The sequence below is a fragment of the Meleagris gallopavo genome, chromosome 1, assembly GCF_905368555.1.
Source record: "Meleagris gallopavo chromosome 1, MGAL_WU_HG_1.1, whole genome shotgun sequence".
Classification (NCBI taxonomy): Eukaryota; Metazoa; Chordata; class Aves; order Galliformes; family Phasianidae; genus Meleagris; species Meleagris gallopavo.
In genome coordinates this window covers 64,392,774-64,420,737 of record NC_139404.1, presented here as the reverse complement: position 1 = coordinate 64,420,737, position 27,964 = coordinate 64,392,774, and the positions used below count along the sequence as shown (strand labels likewise).

At 41.0% G+C, this 27,964-nt stretch overlaps 1 protein-coding gene across 1 annotated transcript in view; it reads right to left on the bottom strand.

Moving 5' to 3' along the window:
* PDE3A (phosphodiesterase 3A) overlaps nt 1–27,964 on the bottom strand; it is a 246,164-nt gene that overhangs the window by 90,930 nt on the left and 127,270 nt on the right. The window contains exon 2 of the mRNA XM_085231279.1: nt 2,153–2,203. Within this exon, the coding sequence (XP_085087405.1) occupies nt 2,153–2,203 (51 nt within the window). The remainder of the gene's footprint in view (nt 1–2,152; nt 2,204–27,964) is intronic.

Here is a 27,964-nt window from a genome sequence, read left to right as displayed (position 1 = left end):
CCTCAGACCTAGGGAAACCCCACAAGCAATGACAGGGCAGTTCCCACATGCAATTTCCAGTCCATCTCTAAAGAAAATTACTCACCTTAATTTTTAAACAGGACTTTGTTTAATAAAGGATAAGTTTACTAAGGATAGAAATTGGAAACAATGCAACTGAATCACAAAAGGATGAAACCTCCAATCTTTTATATTGTATGTAAAAATTGTCCTCAACTTTTTCTCACCTTCAAAGAAATTATGTTTAACATTTGCTCTCGTAAGACAGTTTTCATAGTCATATAAGTAAGTCTGAGGCTATAATACAATGAAATAAGCTTCTTTTTGTTCCCCTACTGAAAATCTTCTCGTTATTTCCTGTGACAGGGTATTATGACACCACATGCTGCTTAGAGAGCTTGGATCCTTTTTTTTTTTTCCCCTCATCTTATTCAAGATCCCATAACATTTCTGTGGTATATACTGATTGACAGATTTACAACATTCTTCCAAGATTTATAATACTTTCTAGAAATTTGGAAAACACCCACACATGGAAAAAATAAAAGAGTACTGAGAAATAACTTGATCAAAACTATGTACTTGAAGATGAATACCTACACAGATTTTCACAGAACCACAGAATCATAGAATGGCTTGGGTAGGAAAGGACCTACCTCAAAGATTATCTAGTTTCAATCTCCATGCCAAAGACAGAGTTGCCAACCACTAAATCAGGCGTTAGATCAGATTGCCCATGGCCCCATCCAACCTGGGCTTGAACACCTCCAGGGACAGGGCAATCACAATCTCTCTGGACAACCTGTTCCAACACCTCACCACCCTTTCAGTGAAAAATTCACCCCCTAATCTAAATCTCCCCTCTTTGAGTTTAAAACCGTTCTCCCTTGTCCTATCGCTATCTACCTGTGTAAAAAGTTTACTTTCCTCCTCCAGTTTTCTCCAGTTTTGAAGGAACACGCTTTCAGGAGTTACCATGACATAACAGTTTTGAAAAGTTCTCAAACAATTGGATAGAATTTTCTGAAATTTCTATCTTTCCATCGAAAACTAGCTTGCTGTTACGGGAAAAATCAGATCTTAATCCACCTTATACTGTATAATGAAATGCTAAACATCCTGCAAATTTCAAGATGGATTTGAAGTAAGATGTGAGGCAGAAGATTAAAAATCTTAAGAAAAAAAATGTAGAATTCTACAATCACAAGGGCAAGAAAGTAAAAGGACAGCTTAGTAAAAGAGCTCTGCACTGGAAATAGCAAACCATGTATATTAACAAAACACATAGCAGCTTTCAGATTCACATACAATATTTTGTCAATAAAAAGGCTGCTTCTCCAGTGATTTTTGCAAGGGAGAATATGAAGGATACTCCAAGAACTACCCTACTGAAATTAAAGCTGCAAATAGCAGGTATCTTCATAGCAGCAGGGCTTGTTTATTATCCATTTAGACTTAGATATTCACAAATCTTTCATCTGAAATAAAAGCAAATCTAAAACACAGAAGACCTAATAGCATATGTATATAATTTCAGTACCAGATGGGAGATATTGCTTTTCCCAAGCATGAAAATTCATGAGCATCGTATTAGTAGCAGTATCTCCCTTGCAGTAATTCTAATTCTACAGATAATTGTAAAGAGTTTCAGCGTGATGCTATTAACCGTAACAGCGTAACTTCTTTTCAGCGATGAGTCAACAGCAAACCAGTAACTATGCATAGTTTCCCCCCACCTCCCTGTACACTTCTAACACCACTAATCCCTTTATTATTGAAGAAGATGAGAAGGCCATCCAAGTTTTACAAGTTTGTCAGGATTTTTTGAAAGAACACACGTTATTTGAAATTGCATTCCTTTGTGTTGCTATTTTGATGAATACAGTAGGGTAAGAAATGCTTTTTCAGCACGTGATACATCTTTCTGATACTAAAATAAATTTCTTTCTGCTGTAGTACTAAGCTCTGCTTGGTTCAACTGCTTGGATTAGAGCTCAGAAATTACAGTAGAGAAAGCTATGACAGTTTTATGCTTTTTTCTACTGGTTCAATCTTTCACATATTAATAAAATGAACAATTTTGTCAATCTTAGAAAATCTGCTTGAATACCTCAGACTTACAAAAAGAAATACATAATATCAAATAACTGACCTGTGATCCTCTGGGTCCTCGTTTGTGATCCCATTCAGAATGTCCCATGAGCTAAAAATAAAGCACAAAGAAAAGCACAGGTAAGTGATAAATTGCAGCAATTTGCTTTAGTTGAAACATTCATGCTTTGATGTCCATCAAAAATTTCCTTTGAGAGGAAAAAAAAAAATCTTTTATGATTTAATTCACACAGTTTTTAACTTCATGATGAGAGTGAGAAGTCTTCGGAGGCGTCATTGTAAGTTTGTACCTGTATGGTCAGAGCCAAATCACATCGAGCATCACCATGAGCACGACACTGCTCGTGCCAATAAAATTTCCACTGTCAGATTCAGTGTTAGCCAAATCTTTGCAGTAGAACTGGCAAAAGGAGAGCTGACATTTCAATGAGATCATCAAATCCAGTGGACTCTTTGTTAAGTAGCAGTGTATTTTTTTTATACAGGCATGAAAATCAGTGACAGCTTTACTTTTGTCTCACCACTGAATTATTCTAGAACTTCTCAAGGTAATAAACAAGTAAATAACAAGTCCTCAAAAGGTAAGTTGGGAGTCATTGCATAAAAGGAAAGTAAAGACAGAGTATAGAGATGATAGATTCTTGTGGAAATTATGAAGATATGTGATGGTAGTATGCGGCTCTCGAGTTAAAGAGAAGAGAAGCATTAATTACAGCCCAACTTATGCTCTCAAATCCTCTGCAAAGCACTTCAGCAGGCTGTGTTGTGAAAAGTATTCAGGCGTTGAATTCTGTAAGATGGACCCCAGCAAAAAAGAGCCTTCATCTTTTTCTATTACACTTCATAATATACTTCATACACCTTTATATATTTCATAATGATGTAAGGGGAAATTTTTTACTGAGAGAGTGGTGAGCTGCTGGAACAGGTTGCCCAGTGAAGCTGTGGATACTCTGTCCCTGCAGGTGTTCAAGGCTAGGTTGCATGGGGCCTTGAGCAATGTGATCCAGCACTAGCAATTGACAGCCATGCCTGTGGCAGGGGGTTGGAACTCGATGATCCTTGAGGTTCCTTCCAATCCAACCCATTCTATGATTTTACGATAACAATATACTAACACAGACACTCACTCTCTTTCTCTAATCAACATACAGTTTGTATACATCTGTTCTTTCCACGTGAATCATGATGAGGGAACAGAAAAGAGGAGAGAGGATATGCAGTAGGCTTCATTACTGCTATATGTACCTGCAGGTTACGTGCAAACGTGAACTACTGACACCAAAGCTATTCTCAAACCTGTCAGAAAACCTAGGAAGGCCGCAGCGAGTGACCAGGCACAGTGTGGTGCTGCCCAAGCTGCCCAGCACAAAGGTTGTACCTCTCAGTGTTCTGCCAACACACGTGCCAGCCCAGGAGCTCACTGCTCCACAGTTGCCTAGGGATCTCTTCTGGGTAAGCTTTGCCTTACCCAGAAAAGCACAGATTAATGCAAATATTAAAATACAATCATGACAACAGGAGGGTTAATATGACACTCGGTGACTTACAGTTGTAAGCATTTTCTTATTCCTTTCCCCTCCCCCAAAGTTCCTTCCTAAAGGAAATGCCTTCTCCCACATTAGAGGTAGGCAAAGAGATTTACAACCTATGCTTATTGAAAAACATTCATCCTAGGACAAAAGAGACTTAAAAATACTTTTGAAAAGAAGAGGAAAGGCAGAGACATCTCATATGAAATCTGTATCTTCTCCATCAACTGTTCTTAGTCACTTTATTTTCTGTAACTTACTACATATAATTGCCCACTCTCATAATTTGAGACAAACTAGCCACACAGGTATCAAAGGTCAGAAGTTTCATGCTGTAAAAAAACCCAAACTAATACAGCCTTATGACTAGCCTTGTTTTAATGCAATTATTTTCCTTTCTCATATTCTGTTGGTGGAAATACTGGCTGTGTCAGGTTTCCTGACAGTTTCTCCATACTGTAGTGTTTGCTCATTTCTGTATTAAACAGAGCTTTCATGTTTATGAAAGCTGGCCTCTTGGTAAATGATCAGAATGGAAAAGATACAAGAGATGCATTCAGCAAAGGCTATGTGCCTCACAGAATCTCTGCTCAGACCCTCATACCTATGCTGCCTCTCTGTCTCCTGCACCTCTGTACCAAAATCTCTTCTGTTTCAATTCCTCAGCCCCCACACCTTCAAGGGAAGTGGTGTCCGCCTTTTTCATTTGCTTGGCTGAAGAAAAAGTAATTTGGCATGAAGCTACCACCTGCTACTTACAGTATGATAAAGGATATCTTTACCAACAATGTCTAACAACGAACTTAATACAAAATAGATGCCATTTCACAGTTAAGAAAAAAGGCATAATGCTACAGGTTTGACTGTGGTTGTTGTGGTTCTCTTATAGATGCTTGGAAGCACGTATCACACCCTCAAAAAACAACTCAGCATGAGATCCCACTGCAAGGTTTTTCATGCTCCTATCCTCACCAAGTCCACAGTCTACTGAAGAGCAAATGATGGCCTAACTGACACCATGAAGATTAAGAAACACAGTTTAAGTGTCAAGCTCAGTTACAATTTCCATTGGAGGAGCTGGTAAGGTGGCTGGTCCAGTAAGGCCCATGGAACCAGGCTGATGTGTGGCAGAGGTGGTTACCTGTGACCACCACCAATCCTCAAGCTCACATCCAGACCTCTGCAACACGCAGTCACTTCAAGCACAACTCGTTCACCCTGTTCCTCAGTCACAGTCTGAAGCTTCACATCTTGGACAGCTCCTGGAACACTCTCCTGCAATTCCTTTGCCCCACTACACCCCCTGTTGTGCCTCGCTGCTTCTCCTGTGACTTTCAAGGGCCTTTTGGTCAGGTCAGATAAGGCAGCTACGATGATAGTCCATTGCCTCTAACAACTATTCCTTTCTTTACTTTTCAGCATTTAACTACCAAAATCACTTACTGAAGAGAGGACAAAGTCACCAACGGGGCAACCGTGATAAATGTATTGTGACCTGTAGAGCAACCCCTTGCTTATTTTGACAATGAATCTGGTAATGTTTTATTAGCAAACTGCTACATCCATGAATCCATGTTTCATTTAATTTCTCCACAAATGTGTCTTCTTGGAATCAGATGTATTTGTATTTTTGCTGATAGATCCATTGACCCTAGTGTAAAAGAATTGCAGCATCGTTGTTCTCTCTTTAAATGTCACGTACTATGCCATATATACTAATTTCTACTGATTTCCTCTGGTTGTTACCAGCTAAAATGAAGAACAAAAGGAAGGAAAAGAGGAGTTATAGCCTACTATGAGCTCTTGTCAACCCTAAACAGTTCTTAAGCATAGTAATAAAATATATGACTCTATGAAGTTAACATTTTTCCTCTGATTTTTGTAATCTACCAAAATATGCTTGGCTTTAAAATATATTTCTTCCTCACACTCTAGAAAACAGTTTTCAAGTCATGCTAGAATGTCCTTGGCATATCTGCAATGGTCCACAGTAACTAAGGAGTGAAGGAAGAAAAAAAAAAAAAAATGGAGTACATTAACAGAATGGGTTCAATTTTTTAGACAGAAAACTATTGTAACAAAATCTCTGTCAAGTCAACCTACAACAATCTACAGAGGGACAATTGGATAGGTATGACACCCTTTAGCTCAACAAGCCACACTGTGCTAAATGAATCAAAGAATTGTATGGGTTGGAAGGGACCTCTGGAAAGGCAGTTCAACTCTGCTGCTAAAGCAGGTTCCCTTGAGTGGATGACAAAGGAATGCGTCCAGACAGGTTTTTCAGTATCTCCAGTGAAAGAAACTCCATGATCTCTCTGGCCAGTCTGTTTCAGTGCTCTGTTACCCTCAAAACACCCTCATGTTCAGATAAAACTTCTTATGCTCCAGTTTCTGTCCATTATCTCTGTTTCTGCTTCTGGGCACCACTGAAAAGAGCCTGGCATCATCAAACTTAACTCCCCCTCATTACATATTTATAAGCATTGATAGATCCCCTCTCAGCCTTCTCTTCTCCAGTCTGAACAGTCCCAGGTCTCTCAGCCCTTCCTCAGAAGGGAGATACTCCAGACCCCTCATCATTGTTGTGGCCCTTTGGTGAACTCTCTTCAGAAGTTCCTTGTCTTTCCTGAACAAAGGAGCCCAGAACTGGACACAGAACTCCAGATGTGGCCTCACCAAGACAGAATAGATATGGAGGATCACCTCCCTCAATGCTCTTTTTAACACACCACAGGATACCACTGGCCTTCTTGGCCACAAGAGCACACTGTCAGCTCATGGCCAATCTGTTATCAACCAGAACGTCCAGGTTCTTCTCTGCAGAGCTCTTTTGCAGCTCCTTTCCTAAACCTGTACTTACGCATGCAGTTATTTCTCCCCAGGTTCAGGATCCTACTTGCCCTTGCTGAATTTCATCACGTCTCCACCCAACTCTCCAGCCTGTCCAGGTCTTGCTGAACAGCAGCACAGCCTTCTAGTTTGTTAGCCATAATAACAACAGTCAGAAACAGAGAGAACGCACATAAACTACCTGAGTCAGAGTCAATCTTCTGAAACCAGAATATGAGGGGAAAAAACGTATTTAATTGGTGTGTGCAAGAAAACAGAGAGGCAGACATAAAAGCACGTTTGGAAGTAGAAGATTTATGTTTATCACTAACAGAAGGCTTGTTCCAGACCCTCCAATTTCCTCTCCAAACTACTAGGAATTGATTTGGTCCAGAGTCATGGTAAATGACTTCAGGTTACTCAATTACTGACCATGCTGGAGTTAAGCGTAGCAGCAGCAGAAAAGTTAGTATAAAGCCAAAATCAAACTCACATATGCTGACATGAAGTTTATCTTGCTCAGAAGGCAAGCATCTACTTTGAATTTCATCCAAAACTGTCCTGGAAGCCTAGATCTGACAGTTTTAACTCAAAGAGAAAGGCAACTTTCAATAGCAAGAACAACTCCTGCATGTTCAAGAATGCCTAAAAAGATGGGCTCCATGGAAGCCAGCTGGCTCTCTCTACCCTACAAATTGGCTAACAGGTCCATAGGGAAAACAGCCTCTCTCTCTCCTGGATCAACCAGACATGAGGGTCAGGAATGGAGGAGGACAGTAATGGAAAGACCCTAACATCAAAATCATAGTCACAAAGAGAAAAAGAGGTACGAGACAGAGCTAGTTCACTCTCTGTATTTAAGGTGGGATCCTGTGCAGTAAAGTGCAGGTTTTTGTTTTTTTTTCTTGTAAACACTATGAAGTCTCCAGACTTTGTGGCTGTACAACTAAAATTAGTATGCAAACCAGATGTACACTAATGCAATTATACCTGCAAAGGAATAAGGAATAGTAGGGGCTGAGATACCTATGCTAAAGTAGAAAAATTAGCATCTTTGGCTCAGCTCTCACCTCTTTAAGTGCACTTCTATTTGGAGATTTAGTGAAACTCCCAGCATATGATTACATAAAAATCTCAACTTTCATTAAAATTCATAAGCCATATTTCTAACCCTCCTCAGTATTAAAGAACTGCAGGCAAATGTGAACTAGGCATACTGCAAAAGATCTGAATAAATCAAAAGAGCAAGTGAAGAATGACGAGTCAAATCTTCATAAATGTTTTTTTAGGTCTTGTTTTTCTCTTCATTGTATTTTCTGGCTTTGGTTTTAATTTTGGCACCTTTGAACTGGGAATACTACTAACTATGCTATGACTTACAAAAAAAAAAAAGATAGAAAAGGCATATTCTTAATAAAATAACTTCTACAATTAGGTATAAAGAGCAGATGGAGGGAATAAAGCATTTAAAATATAAGCAGTTTCATATATATTATTAAGAAGGGGAAGGAGACCAGTAGCAGAATGCAACAGCATTTGGAAACCACAGGTTTTTTTTATTTAAGTAAATATAATACTGAACAGAATTTTATTAAAGGGAATGAGCAAATCTTTTCATGTTAAGTACTTCTGAGAACTGATGAAGCAGAAATACTTAATGTTTAATAGAGGACTTTAAACCAATTTAGAGCCTACTCTAATTCCATTCAGATTATAGAGTCTATTGCTCTGGAATTGTATTTGGCACACATTCACAAATACACAGTATTTTTACAGCTATAAAGATAATTAAATAGTGATGACTATGAAAGGTGAGTACAAAGCAGAGCACAGGAATGCTAGAGAAACAGGTCCTCTGGCCCATCTGACTGCAAGCCAACCAGTCGGCATCCAATATTCTCTGGTGAACTGTCTGCAATACACAAATAGGATAACCCAAGCTCCTCAGAACAGCTGAGAACCTGGAAAAAACTGCCTTTTTATCACTCCTATTAGTATTCAGGACATGTAGCAGCAGTAAAATTAATTGCTGATGAGCTTCTGAGAAGTTCTGGCTGGGTGTCAGCCAGCAATTTTAGGAGTTGCTTATACTTTGGGGACCAGTGTCCAGCAGCGCTAGATAGGAGCATCCAACCATTTTACAGGCTGGCACCTGGCCTTAACCTCTGCCAAAGAGCAGAGCCTGTATATAAACATGAGCATAACATCTTCCCTCTTTGGAAGAGATTTTGTTGAATGAGCATGTTGAGGATGTGAAACAGTGTCTCACTGTTGAGTTCTTTGACACTGCCTCCTTACAGCTTGCGCTGAATGCTGCACAGTCTGATACATATTCTCTGACTGAATGGGTATTAGCTATGCTTCAGTCTGGATCATATTTCCACCGGTAAAAAGAAACTGTTTGTTACCAGCATGTAGGCACAAAATGTTCCCAATACATTTCTTTTTCAGTAACAACAACAACAACAATAACAAAAAGCAGCACAAATTATATCCTTGATTGCATATTAGAAGAAACATTTCTTAAGAGGAGTCAGGTACATATTTTTTTGTACATGCTACTTTGAAGGGGACTACTTCTATGCAACAGGCTGATCCCTGCGCTCTGCTGGGACTAAACAAGGTCATCTACTGACCTCGCTGACTTAGGGAGCATTGCTTTGGTGTGGACACCATCCTTGCTGCATGATGAGCATGTATGTACACGGACATGCAAGGGCATGACACACAGAGAGCAGAATGCTCCAATACTTGGGAAACAATCCCTTGCCCACCGCTGCTCACCAGCTCCCAGGGCCAGCCACATGCATGAGCTGTCAGAGCCAGAGCTGGGAGCCACATGCTTGCCCCATTGATCGCTCTGGCTGTGCTATCAGTGGGAAGAAAGCTCTCCACACAAAAGCTCCCAATGCTTCACAGCCCTGTGAACCATCAAGGTCAGCCCCTGTTTTGAGGCTGGTTAAAGAAAGTAAACCAATGAGTCAAAATGAAAAAGACAACTAGCTAACTAAATGAATAAATTATGTAGAAAAAAAACCAGACTTTCAGCTGCCTCCTCATCAAATAAGACATTTCAAATGTTTGAGGGCTGCTGGACAACAGCTGAAAGCAGAGATACAATTTTTAAATCAAGGCGCAGCCAGAAAAAATGCTTTGCTTTGGATCTTGGTGCTGCTTGGAACTGCAGACAGGGACAGGGACGTGGAAGAACAGGCCTGAGCAGTTTCCTCACAGAAGCATCCCCTACAGGCAGGGGGTGAAGCCCCTGAAGCTGGAGTGCTGGGGAAAGACACATGCAGCAGGAAGAGAACGCGACACAGAGCCACGGTGGCAGAATGGAAGGGAGAAAGCGGGGTACTATGTGAGCTGGGTGATGCTGTGGCAGAGGAGGACAACCAGAAAGACAAGAGAAGAAACCATTCTGAGTGCTTACCAAGGGACTCTGCTCCAAAGGAATAAAAGCCATGAGATCATATCTGGCGCTGGGCGAGACAGCAAGAGAGACTACATTTTTGAGAACTTTTCTCATGGCAGCTTATGACCTTTTAGAGTATTTCCAGACAATAAACTGCATCTGACTTCTTCGGGGATGCTGGCTTCGTTGCATGGAGGCAGGGAGATGTATGGCAAAGCAAAGCGGCCCGGCAGGGAACTCCTGTGCCCATTGCTCCCTGCCATCTTTTGAAATGAGCAGGTTTAGCTTTCAAAAGCATGAAGTGAAATAAAAAATGTAGGTGGGAAAAAGAAAAGGCAGGGGAATATCCACCTCCACACCCTGTCTCTGGATTTATATAAATTTTTGTCACAACTACTTAAACAGATGACAGTAGTAAAACAAATCCCTACAGGTTTTTCTTATTTTCAGTCCTACCATTGAATTTCTCAGGTACCTATTAATCTTTCATACATCAAAAGGGATTTTAAACAATGGGTTTTGAAGGCAAAGCTGTAAGAAACTACAGAAAAGATCTGGATTTTTTTTTTTCATTATTTTTAAAGAAAAGTAACTGTTTTAATTCAGTGACCCTCTAAGTACGGAACAGATGTGGATCTGTTATGAATGCAGATGTGGAACAGATTTCTCCTAGCAAAGGCTTCCTAAGTTAATAGCCTTATCTGGATATTTAAAAGATTTCCGTAATGAATGAACAAAACAACTTAAATGACCATAAGCAGATTTCTTATCCACTTAAACTGATCCGGTGGATGAATAATCAGCATGTTGACCTGGTGGATAAGTATTCAACAAGCCAAAGCATTCACCAAATTTTCCATTTACTCACTTTCCCATTCTGAGCACTGTGATGAAAACTAAAGCTCTAGAAAAAATATCTGTTCTAGTGAAATAAAAAATGAGCCTCTGATATTTTCCTGCCTTAGCCATAGCCATAATTCACTGACAGTAATCCATGGAAGAAGATTCCTTGGTATGGGAGTGTCAGGAAAACATAGCACTACCAAGACTCCTAAGTCTACCAGCAAGCTGGCAAAAGAGCAAGAATAGAAAATTAAAAAGAAGAAAAAAATTACTATTTAAACCTTGCTCACTATTCAGAGTACACACAGTAAGTGACCAGATTTCAAAGCTACACAGTCGAGTCCATTCTAGTGTAATTAAGTTCCTCAAAAAAGTCAGAAAGCTTATTTACTTTTTTCCATTGGGAATCATTAACTACACTTTAAGAACTCCAGTCACAATACCAAACCTGGCACAGGCTTGATAAAGCTTGCTAGCAGCTGCAGCAAAGCCAGCATACAGCCTGAAAGCACATTTTAGGTATGTAATTCTGATTTTTTTCTTTTTTCTTTTTTTCAAGGAATCTGAACACTTCTACCAGAAATCTACTGTGTAATATATGTTACTCATACTGTTTTTGCTTTAGTTTTTCCTCTCAATCTTTTCAGAAATTCCAGTTTACTATACAGTTTTTCTGTTATTACTCAACAAAAACTTTGAAGGCAAAATATTCTTTGTTGCCCACCTACACACAGGAATGTGAGTCCCGAGGAGGGCCACAAAGATTATCAGAGAGATGGATCACCTCACCTCTGAAGAAAGGCTGAGGGAGTTCGGCTTGTTCAGCTTGGAGAAGATAAAGCTGCCTTGAGCTTATAAGCAGGAGGGGAACCAACTTGTTACACAGTCTGATACTGACAGAACAAGGAAGAATGGCTTTAAACTAAAAAAGGAGAGATTTAGATTAGATATTAGAAGGAAATTTTTTACTCAGAGAGTGGTAAGGCAGTGGCACAGATTGCCCAGAGAAGTTGTGGATGCTCCATCTCTGCAAGGCCAAGTTGGATGGGGCCCTGGGCAGCCTGATCCGGTGGGTGGCAGCCCTGCCCACGACACGAGTGTGGAGCTGGATGATTTTTAAGGTCCCCTACAACCTAAACTATTCTGTGATTCTGATTCTATGATTCTGTGAGTGCCTGCTTCCTGAGAAATCAGTTCCTTGAAGATACAGAGGACTCTTTTTGCATAGCAATCACAAACACTTTGGAAGAACAGAAAGACATTTAAGTGTTTTTCAGTCAAGCTCTCAGTATATTAGGTGAATTACAATGCTAACTCAAAACATGAAAGGTCATATTGAAGGCAGCTGAGTCTCAATTAGTTCAATCAGTGCACTAAGCTAGCAGTTGAGTACTTCCTGGCACACGATATATAAACAGGAATTTCCCAATGCAATTCCCAGTGGATAACTGTTTACCTCATAGGAAAAGAAGAAAAAAAGGAAAAGAGAAAACCTTGTCAAACCACCAATATTCTTACTGGCAATCTCAGCAGGGGAAAAAGAAACAACAAAAATCTTAGAACTGAGTAGATATGGAATCTTTAGCAGACATTTACTCTTCAGAAGTGGTTCTTCTGTGAGAGAACCTAGCCACACTGATGTGGGAAGGATGAAGCATGACTCGCTTGCGTCTCCGTTGCATTTTCTTTGTGCATACTGGAGGGTGCTTTAGCATAGCTGCCAACTTGGAACCTCTCGCCAGAACAGACAGCTGCTTACAAGAAGGAAGGGCATGAAGGGGACCAAACGCTTTGGTCTGAGAAGATGAACGAGCACTGCACTGCCGTTCCCCCGCAGAAATGGAAATCCAGTAAGCAGCAGAACAAATCAGGTCTCTGCTGCTACTGCATGCACTTACTGAAAAGAGAAAACCAAACTTTTTAATGTGGCAATGTGATGTCTGACTGGTGTGAAGCACAAAGCCCAACAATCACAATAATCAGCCCTTGGTGAGGCTAAAGTAGGTGCAGCAGAGAGGCATAAACATGTGTTGTTGTTTGTTTTTTTTTAAGTTTCAGGAGATAATTTTCCTGATGCTCATTAAGATAAATAACAGTGGGGGAGACCAGGGCTTTATTAATAAAAATGTCAAGACATCAAGAATGAGGCCTCTCTCAAGTATATTAGAAGGACAGCCCAGCAGTGACTTCCACCAGCATGGGAGCAGCACTGCGCCTGCCCAGGTGAAGCCTTGGCTCCCAGGGCTGCCTGGAAAACAGAGAACATCATCCTGCCAACCCTAATTCCAAGCCTGATGCTCACACAGACTTCTATCATTAATACCATGTTTTCCTAGCTATGAGGTTTCCCAACACAGAAGAATAGCACTGGCATTTCAACAGCCAGATCCCAGCTAACAAATGTCCCAAAATCGCAGCACACAGCCTGGTAGCTTGCTGAAAAACCTCAATGTCAAAACTCAAAGTACATTCAGCTTAAAAACACCCTTGGGGGGATTTTATACTAACTACTTTCTATTTCAGACTTTTCACTTTAAGCTCGACCAGCAGTGCCTCATCACTCATCCAGGAAAACTTCCCTCTCCACCACCCAATCTCAATCAACCTGCCAAATTAATTATCACCCTGCATTTGTCTATTGCTAAGAGGGGGGAAAAAAAGCAAATAGATGAATGTAGCAGTGACCCGAGCAAAAATGAATCCTGTGAAACAGAACTAATTAAATCAGCTCAGTGATCTTCTCCCAGCACGACATGTTTCGCCCACCCCCTTTCCCAGCAGCCCGGCTCCTGCATCTCCTCCAGCTGTCCTAGGCAGGGCACTCGTGTGGGATCAGAGCCCTGCCCAGCAGTAACCAGGGGTCTTTCCCAGTCATCATGATCATTTCACGCAGGGATTCACATGAAGATTCCTGGCTACAGAGCATGTTTTGGGCCAAAAAGCACAACGACTGGATCACCCACCTCTGACTTAGGGGCTCAAAGACACCCAATGGTGGTGCTTCCCTGTCTCAGAGTGAGGTTCTGCCTTGGCACTCCAGTACAGCCTCAACACTAGAGCTGGCAGAGCAAACACACAGAGAAGTGAAAGAACAGACACTGAACCCTGCACTGTCTGCACTGCTAGCACGGTAAGCACATACACGTGTGTGACCACAGCACTGCTCACCCTGCTAACGTTCACCAGACATGCTCTGGTGAGCAAATTACATGCAGGTTTTAGACCTCTCTGTCCAAAGATGCAGAGTGACAGTGCACATAAAAATACATTTGGGCCGTAAATTTCACTGCTGCTGGAAGTGGCATCATTTTCATGCCTTTGGACAAGGTGTGAAGCCCTGTACTGGCTGAAAAGGGCATGCCCATGCAGCAAGGACATCAAAAGCTCATGGTGTACAACAGCAGCAGAAACACCCACCTCTTCTCTCAGCAAACTTCCCATTGCTTTTCTCTTTATGCAGCACACATACAGATTAAGAGCAGGATAAGGAAAAGCAGCTCAAACAGGGTAAGAAACGCAGGATGACAGGCCCACATGGGGAACAACAAAGCACCAATGCAGGATATCTTTACTGAGGAGATGCAGTGCAGAATCAATCCCACCTTGCTTTTCTGTCTCTCCATTTTTTAACACAATCAGTGCTCCTTCAGATGGCAGGCACATCACTGATTGACAGCCATACTGAAAGACAGCAGAATGAGGATGCCTGCTCAGGATCCTTGTCAGGTTAGGTGAGGCCTTGCATGCCAGAACCCTCCCTGATAACGGTGCATGGGAACAAAACAACAACACAGAGAGGCAGGACTCTGAGTAATCTCTAGGTAGGTGCCTACACACACAACAGTTTGTCACTCGCACCCATCTGCTGCTCCAAATCACACACACGCTGTCACACGTGCTCTTCCCCATCTGGATTGCAGAGATACTGGATATAAACAGACAAAAGTCAGGCACAGGAATGCTGGGCTTGTGGTGCATGGGGGAAACACCACTCAGCTTCTCCCCCTCCAACGGGAGCAGCTTCAGTGGAGGTTTCTGGAAGTCAAAGTAGATTTTCACAGTGGCTGGAGTTTTTTTTCCATGATTTTAAATCCTGCCTTTCAAACCAGTACATCTCTTCAAAGGCTTTATTTCTAAGATTTTATTTTTGAAGCAATAAAACAGTGCACATTGTCCTACAGGGATATCATAAAATACATTCCCCTGCAACACTGTCTGCCAGCACTTAATTCCACGTGGTCACCCAGGCAGTGTTTCCATAGCGTCACACTGCTAACGGCAAAACCAGAGCCCACGAGAGCGGCAGACTCTATCGTAGTGCATGTATAAGGGATGTATAGAATATACGCCATTTGGGGGTATCGCAGTGCAAATGAACACAGTGGGTGGACTTCTGGAGTGACTGAGAACACGGCAAGGAAGGGACCCCCACAGAAAGCGGGATTTTGATGTAGGAAGATAAGAGTGGGCTTGAGATGTATGGCAGCCCCTGTTCTCTGTTTCAGGACCACATTTTTGGTTCTGCTAAACTGGATGGCTGGAAAGTTGTTGAAACATTCTTTTTTTTGGGTGACTCTGCTATTGAAATAAACATCTTCTGCCTAAACTACGTTTATCAGATAGGCTCGACAAAATTAAGAACCACTTCCGTGGCTGCATATCAAAAATCTTCATCTATTTCAAATGAAAAGTTCTGAAATTTGCTTTCTTTCATATGAACAACTACCTGCCCCTTCACTGCTGGCCCCTACTTTCCTATACATTTATTTCTCACATAATCTGATTATGTGTGTTGCTGACATAAAATTCTGTAACAAACTTGATTAAAAATAAAAACACAAAAGAACTTCCTTTTCTAATGACAAGCTGTTCTACAGTCCTTCAAAAACAAAGCTTTCTTTTCCATTCAACCTCATTACAATCACCATTACTATCACCTTTGATGAAAAAGTAATTTAAACTACTTCTTCCTATGTCCCAAATATTTTTTTTCATCTATGTTCAACTTCTCTAAAATATATATTTTTCTTCAGCAAGTGTCATTTCTGTAAACAGTAATACATCACTTTACCCTAACCCTGAGAGTCCAGATGGAAAGGTACTTGTATTTCTAGCTAGAAGGAAAAAGAAAAGGAAAGGGAACAGGAAAAGGAAAAGAAAAGGGGAAGAGGAAGGGGAAACAGAAAGAAGGAAGAGAAGAAAAAACCATACCACTGCTAAGTGACAAAGAGCAGAGGAGATCTGGTCCTGTGACTATCTGAAAGAGATCTCTAGATCTGTATTGATGACAGATGCACTCATGCTAATAACAGTATTTCCATCAATGCAGCATGGCCTGATGTTGTCCTTTGTTTTTGCTCCTATGCCTGGGAACCAGGCTGGTCCAGGAGATTAGGTTAGATGCAATTATCCTAACTTGGTAAGATAGCTTTGAGTCTCTCACTGTTATTAAGGATCAGCTGCAAATCAGATAAATCTTAGCATCAACCACTTCTAAAGCACTTATTTCCAGATCACCCTACAAACTTGTGGAAAACATTTATCTCCCTTTCACAGATGAATAACTGAGGCATTCACCCAGCACAGTTCTGTAAAACTGAGAACAGAATCTAAATACCTCCAGCTCATGAGATGAGACCATAGGCTTCTTTTTGACCAACTATTTATGTCCAAGTTCTTTTTTGGGGGAGTCAAGGCAATACACCAGGGAACTGAATTATTCTCATGTTCAGCTGCCAGATCTTATCGCTCTTTTGGAAAATGTACTGTTCAGTCCTCTAAATATCAGAGAGAGGACTGGCTTCAAATATCAACAGCCTTCCTTTTTTAAAGTAAAGTAAAACAGGAAAGCTAGGAAACCTCAAAGGATCAAAAATAGTGCAACTTTCTCCCCTGTGCTTGTAGCAGAACAGCCTGCAATCATCTACTCAGCGAGGGCCTTAGTTAGAGAAAACTACTTGAATGAAGAAGAAATTCAACAGCTCTGCCCCAAACCTGACCTAAACCTTCCCCAAGTTTTAAAGATGGCAAAACCACTTCAGCTCCACACTGGAACACAGAGATTAACAGTGGGAGGAAGGGCTGCAGAGCTGAAATGCCAGGAGAATAAAGCATCCTCATGAAGCTTTCCAGTTTACTCATAGTGACTGTGGTTCATGAAGCATCTCTGGCACAAAAGCATTCCCTACCAGAGCTTCATGAATTGGAGACTATTTTCTCTCTTCCCCTTTTCATTTTTCCACGTAATTCCTTTTTCAAAAGGAAAAATGGTAGATAAACTGCAGTTTATCCACTTTATTAGCACCAAATCCCCTGTTCCATAAACGTGTCAAAACAGGAGGAAAACAGAGGGTTGAAGGCAGGGTGCCTGTGCACCTCTGGTAGGCTCAGTGGGTCCTTGATCAGAATAAAGCCTCCTTAAAGGAGAACCAGGGCCACCAGCAACCTTGCTTCAAGCAGCAGCGACAAAAGCTGAGGAACAGATGCTTTATAAGTTTAAGAGAGCTGCAGAAGAGGAAAAAAAATCACTTCCCTTCTCATACCTAAATATAGAACATAAACAAGAATGTATACATACTAAATATTTTTCCTATCCTAATACATTTATTCCCCCACATCCGTCCCCTCTTCCCTAACGCACGTGGTGTGGTCCTGGGACCAGGGCTTACAGTCATCCTCAGTGAAAGGCAGGTCATATTGAGCACCAGTGCTGGTTAGGGAGAAATCCAGAAAGCTCAGGGTGGACTGGGAGTGACAGCCAGTCTGGTGGGAGGAAATGGATTTTGTACCAAGAAGATGCACAGAAGTGAATATTTGCAGTGAAGAGAAAATGCTCTCCTCTGTGGCAACCTGCAGTGTGAAGATGAGGAAGATATGGCCATAAAAAAGCAGGAGGGCTGCCAGGCAACAATTTGCTTAAAGCATATAATGGCATGCTTTGTCGACCCTATGACTGAAAAGTAGGATTCAGTCTCCATATATATGATGCTATCAACATTTTCCACAGTATTAAACACAGAGGTGCAAGAAATAAGGAGATAAAAATACAGAGATAAAACTCAAAATACTTGGAACCTCTTCCTGTGGTATTACTAAACACTTCCATCACAAGTTACAAAAGATGCGTATGCTGATTTTCTGCAGTTGTACAGATTATGTCTGAAGGGACAATAATTCTCAAAGCATTTCATGTTTTTTCTTAGAAATTCCAGTTCCTGGAATCTGAATTCGAGGGGGAAAAAAGGAAGAGATAAATTTCCTCTTTGTCAGAAAGGAGCCTTCCAACTACCAGGACTGTAAAGGGAGAAACAAACAAACACAAGGATTGAAACCTGAGGATTTGTAGCAGCTCCAGAACACAGTAGGTTGCCCTTGTGCTGGTGGGAAAGCCCCGAAGGGCAAAGCTCAGCTCTGCTCAAAATCGAAGGCTAGGATAGTAGATATGGTGAACCATAACAAACAAGCTGCATCCTTCCACCCTGCGAGGAGGATGGACAGGACAGAACAAAATGCCAGAACCAAAGCAAGAGACTGCTAAGAATAACTTTATCTCTTCTTCTTTATCTCAGGGGCCAGATTATCTTGGTTGCTACTTGAGAAGACAAGCCAATGCCAGCATCAGAAAGGTCAGAAAGCATGTGAAAATTTACCCAGTAGCTTATCCACTGCCGAACTATCTGCTGTTGCAAAAGGACTGACTACCAAGAAATTCCTACTGACTTGCTGTGCAAATACACGCTGAGTTTTGATTTCAAGAGCTTGAGAGACAGTTAAAAATGTGCTACACAGATACCATAGCTGTAACATCCTCACAAATTCATTATGGTTTCAGTTTGAGGTAACTGAAACCATAATGAATTTACAAAATATTTCATTTTGAATGCAAATACTGGAAGGGACCAGAAGGACGCTTCAAGGACACCAGAACCTCCTGTTTCAGTATCTAGGAATAACAGCATTTCATTTTTTGTTTTACTACATAGGATTGGAATTAAAAATCTGAAAAATAAGAGGAAAAACCCACACTATAGTTTCAGGCTCAAAAGGGTTTACTGACCCAAATCGTTTTTTCTGCTTGCTGGTAATGAAACTTCACTCACAGAGTATTTCAAAATATTCAAGCTACTTCTTTTGGACAACAAATTGCATTTGGAAATTTTTCCTGAAATCCCTGCACAAATCCAGCCATTGGGTATCTCTCCACGTTGTGAGAGCAGCCAAACTCCCCACCTCCCAGACCAGCAACCTTCCCAAGGCCGAGGGGTACCAGGCATGCACCCAGCAGCCAGCTCAGCCCTGCGCTAGTGGCTGGGGATGCTTCAGCTCAGCACAATAGGATGCCATTGAGAGACAGCCCTAGGGAGAAAGGACCCAGCAGATTTCACAGAATGCAGACATCAGGGAGCAACGACAGAATGAGGTCAGAGTCTGATCTACAACCCATGGAGCACGGCAAGCTATATCTAGGCCAACAGTTTGCTGTAATCTTGTTACTTAATGGGAGGCAGAGGAGAAGAGGGAATATCCTTGGAGCTCATACAAGAACCAAGTAATATGCGCTTAAAAGCAGGCTTGAGCTGGGGCACAAACTTAGAGGACTCTCAGCCTCAGCACAAACGCTTCAGCTAGCTGGCACTGCCTGTCACATAGCAACAAGGTGCAAAACGATGGGAGACTAAGTCTGCATGTCTTTCTGCCTGTGATGCACCGTGATAGCCATCTCCTGCAGAGACCCTCCTGGCTACAGACTCACCTCTACCTGGGGACCTGCATCTAGAACAGGTTGCTTCATCTTCGTGGCACAGAAAATGGCTGCAGTTATTCCTGGAGCAATCTTTAGTTTCGATTACCATCTATGTTAATATCCTAGTAGTAGGAGGTTGGAAGTGGGATGTCAACTTTCTTGGAAGAAAGAAGGGAGAAAAAACAACAAACCCCAAAGAGGAATGTACTAAGAACATGGCAAGCAGATGGCTGTTTTTATTTTGCTGCATGTGGGGGAGTCATAGGTCTAGAATTTCATAGCAGGGAGGAATTTTACTTGTACAGATATCAACAGAAAGCCTTTCTAATGCTGCTTACATGCTGACTTGAGCCAAACATCTCCTGTGTACATCACACACATCTGATATGCTGGCTGCGTCACTCAGTGCCAGCCCACCCTGTGCAGAGGGTCATGCACGAGGACTGGGAGGTTGGCTTACTGAGGAGAGAACGCATTTCCTCTCCAACCCTTAGTAAGAGAGCCGAGAATCTTCCAACTCTTCCATTATTAATTAATATATATCTTACATAATGGAAGGAACATCTGCAGAATAAAATATTCACTGAATATCAGATCATCTAAGCCTCTGTGACCAGAAAGGGCCATGACCAGCCCTTCAAATCTGCACTGAAGAAACAAAGGAAAGATGAGAATGGACAGGGCTCAGAGTTCATATTTTGTCTGCCTCATATTAACTGCTCATATTAATAGAAAAGTGCCTTTTCGTTTTTTTATTTTGTTATTTAAAGGCAACCCTACTACCATGGGATACATCCTTAAGCAAGCTAGCAAGAGATAGAGATTAAATGGGCAATTTTAGGTGCTCCATTCTTCTTCACCAATCTCTTATGGTTGTCCCCAAGTCTCAGTGGGAACAAGAGGAAGCAGCAGCTTCAGTTGAGAGCAAAAACCCAGCTGTACCAGGATGCAGTTAATCTCTGATTTTTTGTCAGATCTTGGCTGAGATTGGTAGAAAAAGCCTGTCCCACCCATGTGACAGAAAGTGGCTTGAAAGCTCACTCAAATAGATAAATGGCTCTGTTGAGAAAAACTCTACAAAACAATTGCAGAGTGATTCAGCGGTGCACAGTTGCCTGCCTGATGGGGTGTGAGCACAGCTCACATGCTCAAACACCCGGCTGTTCTGCCTTTTGCTCTGGGCTCTCCATTGCTCACGTAGGGGATCCCACCCATCCCTTCCAAGAGAAAGGAGATGAAAAACAATCTGCAAGTCACTTGCGATGCACAAGGATTTGAAATAATAGTCCACAATAGCTCACAATTTCATTTGCAAGCACAAGGAAACAAAGATATCTTTTTAATGCAAACTGAAAACTGCAAAGTCTACTCTTACTGTGCAGGTTGTTTCTAGCACACAGCAGATAAAGCAAAGGAAACTAAAATACAATGATTAAAACAAATATTTTACTGACAAGGTTTTTTCAGAACACAAGTATTTTGTGTGTGCTTTACAGTCAGCTGTAGAAATAACTACAGAGACTTGAGATACGGAGGTGGTATAGGACAGGAAAATAATTTGTACCTTGAAGAGCCAGTAAGGAAAGTGAAAAGAAGAGTCCAGGCTTCTTTCTAGCTTTTGCTGCTGTTTATTTTTGGTTTTGTTTGTTTTGTATAGCCTATCTCCTAGCTAGGACTGTTTTATATTCATTTTTTTTTCTTGCCAGTGCATTGTCCAACAAACTTTTGACTGCTAAAAAGTCACACCAGGTTGACTACGAGGTACTGCTGAAGAATTTGTACAGCCCTAGGAAAACACAGCCTGCGCTGTACCCACAGTTCAGCCTCCAACAATCGAAGAGATGCTCTAACACCAACAGTTGCAAAAAGCCATAAATGCAACTTTCAGAGTACGTGAATGGAGGGATGCACCCTCATGCCATGCATATTATTTGTTGAAACAGTTCACAATAAAACTTTCCTCAAGCCCAAATTCAGTTCTTTGGGGCTGAAGGAAGTGTCCCGGTTTTATGCAGCTTATGAGGGGCTGTATATCAGTTTGGAGAACTCAGGGGCTACTGTCCTGAAAATAACAAGCTCCCAAAATAGCAGTCACACCAGACCCAAAGCCTTTCTAGCTATCGACAGAACTATAGATTTCACTGAGCAATCACTCTGAATGACTATAAAGTTCAAATATGAGTATTTGAAGTGCCAGTTATCAAAGTAACTCATAGGAGAACAGCATGATCATGCAAGTCTTAATACCTAGATCTAGGAAAAACTTATTAAGGTTAGGTTGCAAGGGAAAGAAGTTTTAAAAACACATCCAAATCCTCCTTGAAAACAACTATGCTTATACTATCCTGTAATGATAAACTAAAGAAAAAAGCAAGCAAGCAACAATCTCGAATATCTACACACACACACACAAAAAAAAAAAAAAAAAAAAAAAAAAAGCAGGTGATAGTCAATTTTGAGAAAGTTCTCAAAAATAAAATTTTCTTCACATTACAGAAATGATTGGTCCTGACAAACTGCCTTCACTTTATGTATGAAACTGAGCTATAATATTGTAACTCCAGCCTGAGAAATGTAAGGAAAAAATAATATCGATATCAAGTTTCTGCTTCTCAGACTCCCTGACCTACGAGCTGATTAGGTTAAACAACAATATGATGAAAAAAAGAGGCCATGCCCCTGGCATATGGTATTATAAACACGGGGAAGTGCCAGTATAAACCTTTATCAGGAGACTGGGTTCTTTGTCAAGCAGTGCCTTTCTCTCAAAACATCCCCACTGCTATGCGCCTGCAACCAGCCAGCTGCAGAACCTCATAAGAGAGTTCTTATTCGCCCTGCATAATGCTTTACAGCTTCGCAACAGGGCTGCTGCTACGAGGCCTGACATCACCACCCCAACTGGAGGCTGGAGGCTGGGAAGTGGTGGCTGAGGAGAGGCAGTGAAGGAGACCACAGGGAGCGGGGCTGGGATGGCAGGCCTCCCTGCTGGGTCTTCTGCTCTCAGATAGACAGGAGAAGAGCAGAAATGGAAGGCAAACACATCTGATGACGCCCTTTTTTTTTTTTTTTTTTTTTTTTCTTTTTTAAAGGGATACGGCCATCCCACCCTCATGATCTATCACTCCAAACTGGCTCTACCTCATGTATTTGTTTTACTTTTAAATCTGTAGGCACTGTGTCAGTTTTCGGTGCTGTTGGGGTGCTGCAGCCACAGAGAAGAGAAATAAAATTTTAAATAGGTGCAGCATCAAAGCTGGATCTGCGGTCACAGCATGCAGCATCTCTGCCATCCAAGTAAAGTCTCAGAAGTAGAGACATATTTGCCTTTCCTCCTTCAACCCTCTTCCATAAACAGAGAATGACAAAGAGGGGCAGAAAAATGAGGGCAAGGTAGAAGTTTGCTTTTTGAGTTGTTCAAATAGTTTGCTCCTTTATGGCCAGTGAATCCAACTTTGAACGATCATTTCCAGCACACTGGATGAAGAGCCACATCAATGAACTTGCATACTGTAGGCAGTGAAGTGTTTAGTTTGGTCTCCCAGTAAGTTGCCCTTTCCAAAGGAGGGCAACAATGCTTGTGAAGGCCTTGGAGGTGGTTGAGTCACCATCCCTGGATGTGTTTAAAAACCGTTTGGATGTGGTGCTCAGGGACATGATTTAGCGGAGGGTTGCTACAGTTAGGGTAGAACAGTTAGGTTGTGGTTAGGCTTGATGATCTATAAAGTCTTTTCCTACCTGAGCAGTTCTATGATTCTGAGTGATGAACAACAAAGGGTTGGATCTTTTATTGTTTATTTCCAAATGGGAACTTTTCAAGCTTCTGTTTTTAAGTGCAAATACTCTGTAAGTGTAAAACTGAAAGGGCATGGAGCATTCATGAAATATTTTCAGTACTTGCTCCAATTTTTAAAGCTGTGGCTTTTGCTTTCTCTTTCCAACTTACAGGTTAGTAATATTTTTAACTTCAGTACTATCACTTCTTTTTATAAGTTATCAAACCACACAAAAGCATGAAGTCCGCAGGATGGGGAACCTTGCACAGATGCTCACTTTTTTTCATTTTTTTTCTTCTCAGATGCTAAGTCAACAGGCAAAGAATTTTATTTTGTAGAGAACAATTACAGTTGAAAGTTAGCTGAAAAACATGAGGCAAGTATTTCCATGAAAAGGTTAATTACTGCAGAAGTTGGTCTGATAAAACTCTTAATGCTTAAATGCACTTTTTTTTCAGAGAAGAGATGTGATCCCTGCAGCCATGGCTTGAAAAGGAGCATCAGAACACAGTGCATGAACTCTTAGAGTCATACAGTCACTGCAATTAACACTTTGGAATAATGATTGCCTTCCAGCCTGAGCACGACCTGTTGGAACAAACAAAAATTAGAAAACCAGCATAGGCAGCTGACGGTGAAAACTGCAACCATAGAAGCGAGAGAGGATGAAAGGGCCTTTCGTATCACCTCCAATGTTTAAATTTATGCAGCACCAGTAGTATACTAGAGCACTTGAAGGCTATAAATGCAACAACCCATGTGCATCCTCTCCCCATCCCCATCTTCTGTAAGAAGGGAGAGCAGTGAAGGAGCAAAGCATTGTGGACAAATCCAGAAATACACTGCTGAACTCAAGAAACCTCTTGGTGGAGAAACATGGATCTTTCGGGTCAGTAACCAAGGCTGCAAATATCATTTCAGAGTTGTGATGCATTGTACAGCGGCATGTTAAAATTCCTGTTGTGAGTACTCAAACTACAGTAGCTCTACTCAGAGTCCAGTTAATGAATGTCCAGGAAATGCAGTACTAAAGTCCTGTGGCACATACACATGCATACGCTCCTGTCAGCTAACCTATAAACATTATGCGCACTAAATCCGAATCACAGTCCTGGTCTATTTTTTGCCATTCTTCCCATAAGAGAAACTAAAAATAGGCCCATGGGAACTGTGCATGGGACTCTAATCTTCAAATCTTTAACTCTTACGGTAAAAATTGCCTAGCAATGCTTTTGAAGGGATTCTTCATGGAGTCTGCATAATATATTTACGTATCTAAGCACACATACATATACATGGATAATGATAACCATGAGAAATTCTGGATGCACGCTACTGACTGGTTGCACACATCTTCAAAGTTTGCTCATAAATGATCTATGAAGCTAAAAATAAAGATGCAGGGAAACCTGAGCATGACCTCTTTAACTCTCAACTTCTGCTCACAGGCACAAGACTAGGAGGAAAAAAACAAAAAACCCAGTTTTCTGAAGAACTGCTGCTATGCTATCAAGCAAAGCTACAGAGCTGGGTGTCAAAGAATATTGCTTCTACTCTGCAGAAAGGAAATTGTTAAATTTAAAATAAAAGATACATCAGTAAAGGGGGAAAAAAAAAACCAAAAACATCTCCCTGCATATGCAGCACTTACTGTGCTACAAGGTCTTTTGCATGCAGTATCTGAGGCAGCCACTCTGCAGAAGGATTACCCTCAAATGCTGCAAGTGGCAAGCATGAAAACCAACAGACCTCTTCCTTCACCCCTGCTGCTCCTCCAGAGAAATACTGTCTTGGTGTTAGGATAGATAATCCTCCCCTTGCTAGGTCTCACCAGTTGGAAAAGGCACTTACAGTATCTGGCTGCGGCAAGCTGAGGGAAGCATATGGCAGCAGGCGCAGATGGCCGCGTACACAGGTTTGGGCAGCTCAGAACACGCAGTACTTAATTATCCAGCAAAGAAAACAAATGTTAGGAGACATCACGTTGAAGCTGACTTGACTTCCCCGAAGCCAGTGATGTTTGTTCTTCGGGGCCAATGCTTCGAAGAAAAATGTTGCTAGATTTCTGCAGTAATGCCCAGCACTAGAACGGCTTGAAAGCCTCCCTGTGCCTTTGTGGAAAATTACCTGAGCGTTTGCTATGGACTACAACCACTAACTTCGCTTTGGTTTTATTTCCTTTCATTCATTAACAGTGGTGCTTAGTGCTTACAGACTGCGGAATAGCTCCTTCATGGATTTTTAAATACTTTTGAGAAGATGACTAAACAGCAATTTCTCCCTGATAAAATAAGGGAGTGCAGAGCAAAGAGTCTTTCATTTCCCATCTTCTGCTGGGAAAACTGAGTGTCACTGCCAGAATAAAAGCCTGAGTACCCCAAATCTAGAGTCAGGCTGTACCCACTGCAAAACAATACAGATACAAGGATCTGGACAAGTGAGGGAGCGGTCCTGGAAAAAAATGTGCAGTATCAAAGGTTTGGGGCATGTACAAGTTTGGGGAAACATGGTGGTACTCAGAGAGGGGCAGATTTAGCCAGGTCATGGTAGGAACCAATGGAGTGAAACAAACATGGAGTCAGCATAATGTGGATAACAGGATGGAGTAAGGGATGTGTAGACCAAGGTCTTCAACAAAACTTGCCACTGGTGAACTACTTAGCACTGAGAACAGGGCAGGATAATGAATCAATAGTAGAAATCCGACCCAGAGAAAAGACAAATAGGAATTGTTATGAGCTGTGAGAACCGGGAGAAGCATCCACATGACAGAGTGCATGCTCATTTCCAACTCTTATGGCGTGTACCATGGAAAACTCAGAAATGAAAAAAAAAAATTCTGCAAAAGAAAAAAGAAAAAAGGAAAAAAGAAAAAGGAAAAAAGAAAAAGGAAAAAAGAAAAAGGAAAAAAGAAAAAGGAAAAAAGAAAAAGGAAAAAAGAAAAAGAAAAAGGAAAAGGAAATCCACAGGGACATTTCTAACACAAAAGTGCAATTCTACTTCACTCTTTCTTCTATTGTATGGCATACAGCTTAATTAAATGACCACAAAGCACCTCACTACAGTCATTTCTCATTCAGCACCTATTCTGCGTGCTGCCTACAAATGTTCAAATGCTTCTGAATGAGCAGTTCTATTTTCTTCAGTGTGTGCAGCACTAAGGTGTCTTAACTCCAAGCTATGGCAATCCTCCTATTTTCTTTTTCAGTATTCATAACCATAGTATCTGTGAGCTTTGGCAATATTTATTTGAATAAGACTTCCTTAAGGAAGAAGACTAAGACAAAGAGTGTCAGGTCAAATACATCTACTGATTTGAAAGGTACAGTATGAAAAATCTGAGGCTTATTTCTGAGAATTTCTGGTGTTATATAACACTTTCCACATTCAAAACAGTTCCCATTGATCTCTGGAAGCATTCAGTAAATAAAATAAGGAGTCAGGCAGTCATAAAAACAGAAACTCACTTATAAGAATCTGGATTTTAAACAAATTGCTTAGTACTGCACAAAAAGTCAGCACTCTAGGGCATCATTCACCTATCTTAACCCTGAATTTTTCCTTCTGCAATCTCTTGACTCATTCTCTAAACACATACTGACAGTCTCAAAAATACGATCCAAGAAAATGCTGCTTCCCTCAGTAGAGAACACAAATTTACACCCAACACAGGTTTCTGTGCAATGATTGGATCAAGAAAGCTGTAGGAAAATAAATATGCAGGTATGTGTAGGAGATGCATATTGTTTAAAGGCTTTGGACATTGGGTGAAAATGAAGGAGTACTGCAGTGTGGGTTAGTTAAGTTCATACAAGCTATCACAATTCTAATCTTCTCCTTATTTCTGAAAGCTCAATAAATTCTTGTAAAATGTTTTTCAGATGAATTTTATAAGGTATACAGTCAGAGAAGTGAGAACTTTCTGTTTCTGCTTCAAGTTTTGCAAATATTTAAAAGCAGGAACAAGTGAAATTATTCAACATGAACAGGCTCAGAAATGGTAGCTTGGTATAATATAATAAAAAAAGATTTTAGGTTCAGGTTTGTGTTTTGTTGTGTTTGGAATGGGCTGCCCGGGAAGGTGGTGGAGTCACCAAACATGGACATTTTCAAGAAATGTTTAGATGCTGTACTGAGGGACGTGGTTTAGTGGGAAATATTGGTGATAGGTGGGTGGTTGGACTCGATGATCTTAGAGGTCTTTTCCAACTTTGGTGATTCTGTGATTCTACAATTCCACTTGATCCAGTAGAAACATCAGTGTCCAACCGAAGGAAGAAACCACCCATTCATAACCTTATGAAACTATATGCTATCTTTAAGAAAAAAAAAGAAAAAAAGGTAAACACTTCTCATAGTTTCTAAATGTATGTCTTCATTAATTTGTTTTCCTAGCAGTCTATTTTTCCAGAACCTTGTCCTTTAGCCTGATAGCTTGTTAACTTGAGCTTTCAAGAATGCTCTCTCAGAGGATTTTCTGACATGTACTGTCGTTCAGTAGGTACTTCTACATAATTTATTTCTGTAGAGGAAAGAAAAGTGAGAAACCACGTTATAACAGAGCCTGTCTATGAGTAAATGGGCAGTTGCATTTTGGACTACATCTTTATCAGATCTCTGATTTAATGAAGGATGTGGATGCTTGTGCTCAGGTCAGGGGAAACACAGAGGGAATAAATATTTCTTTGTCCAGTTTGCATTACATTAATTA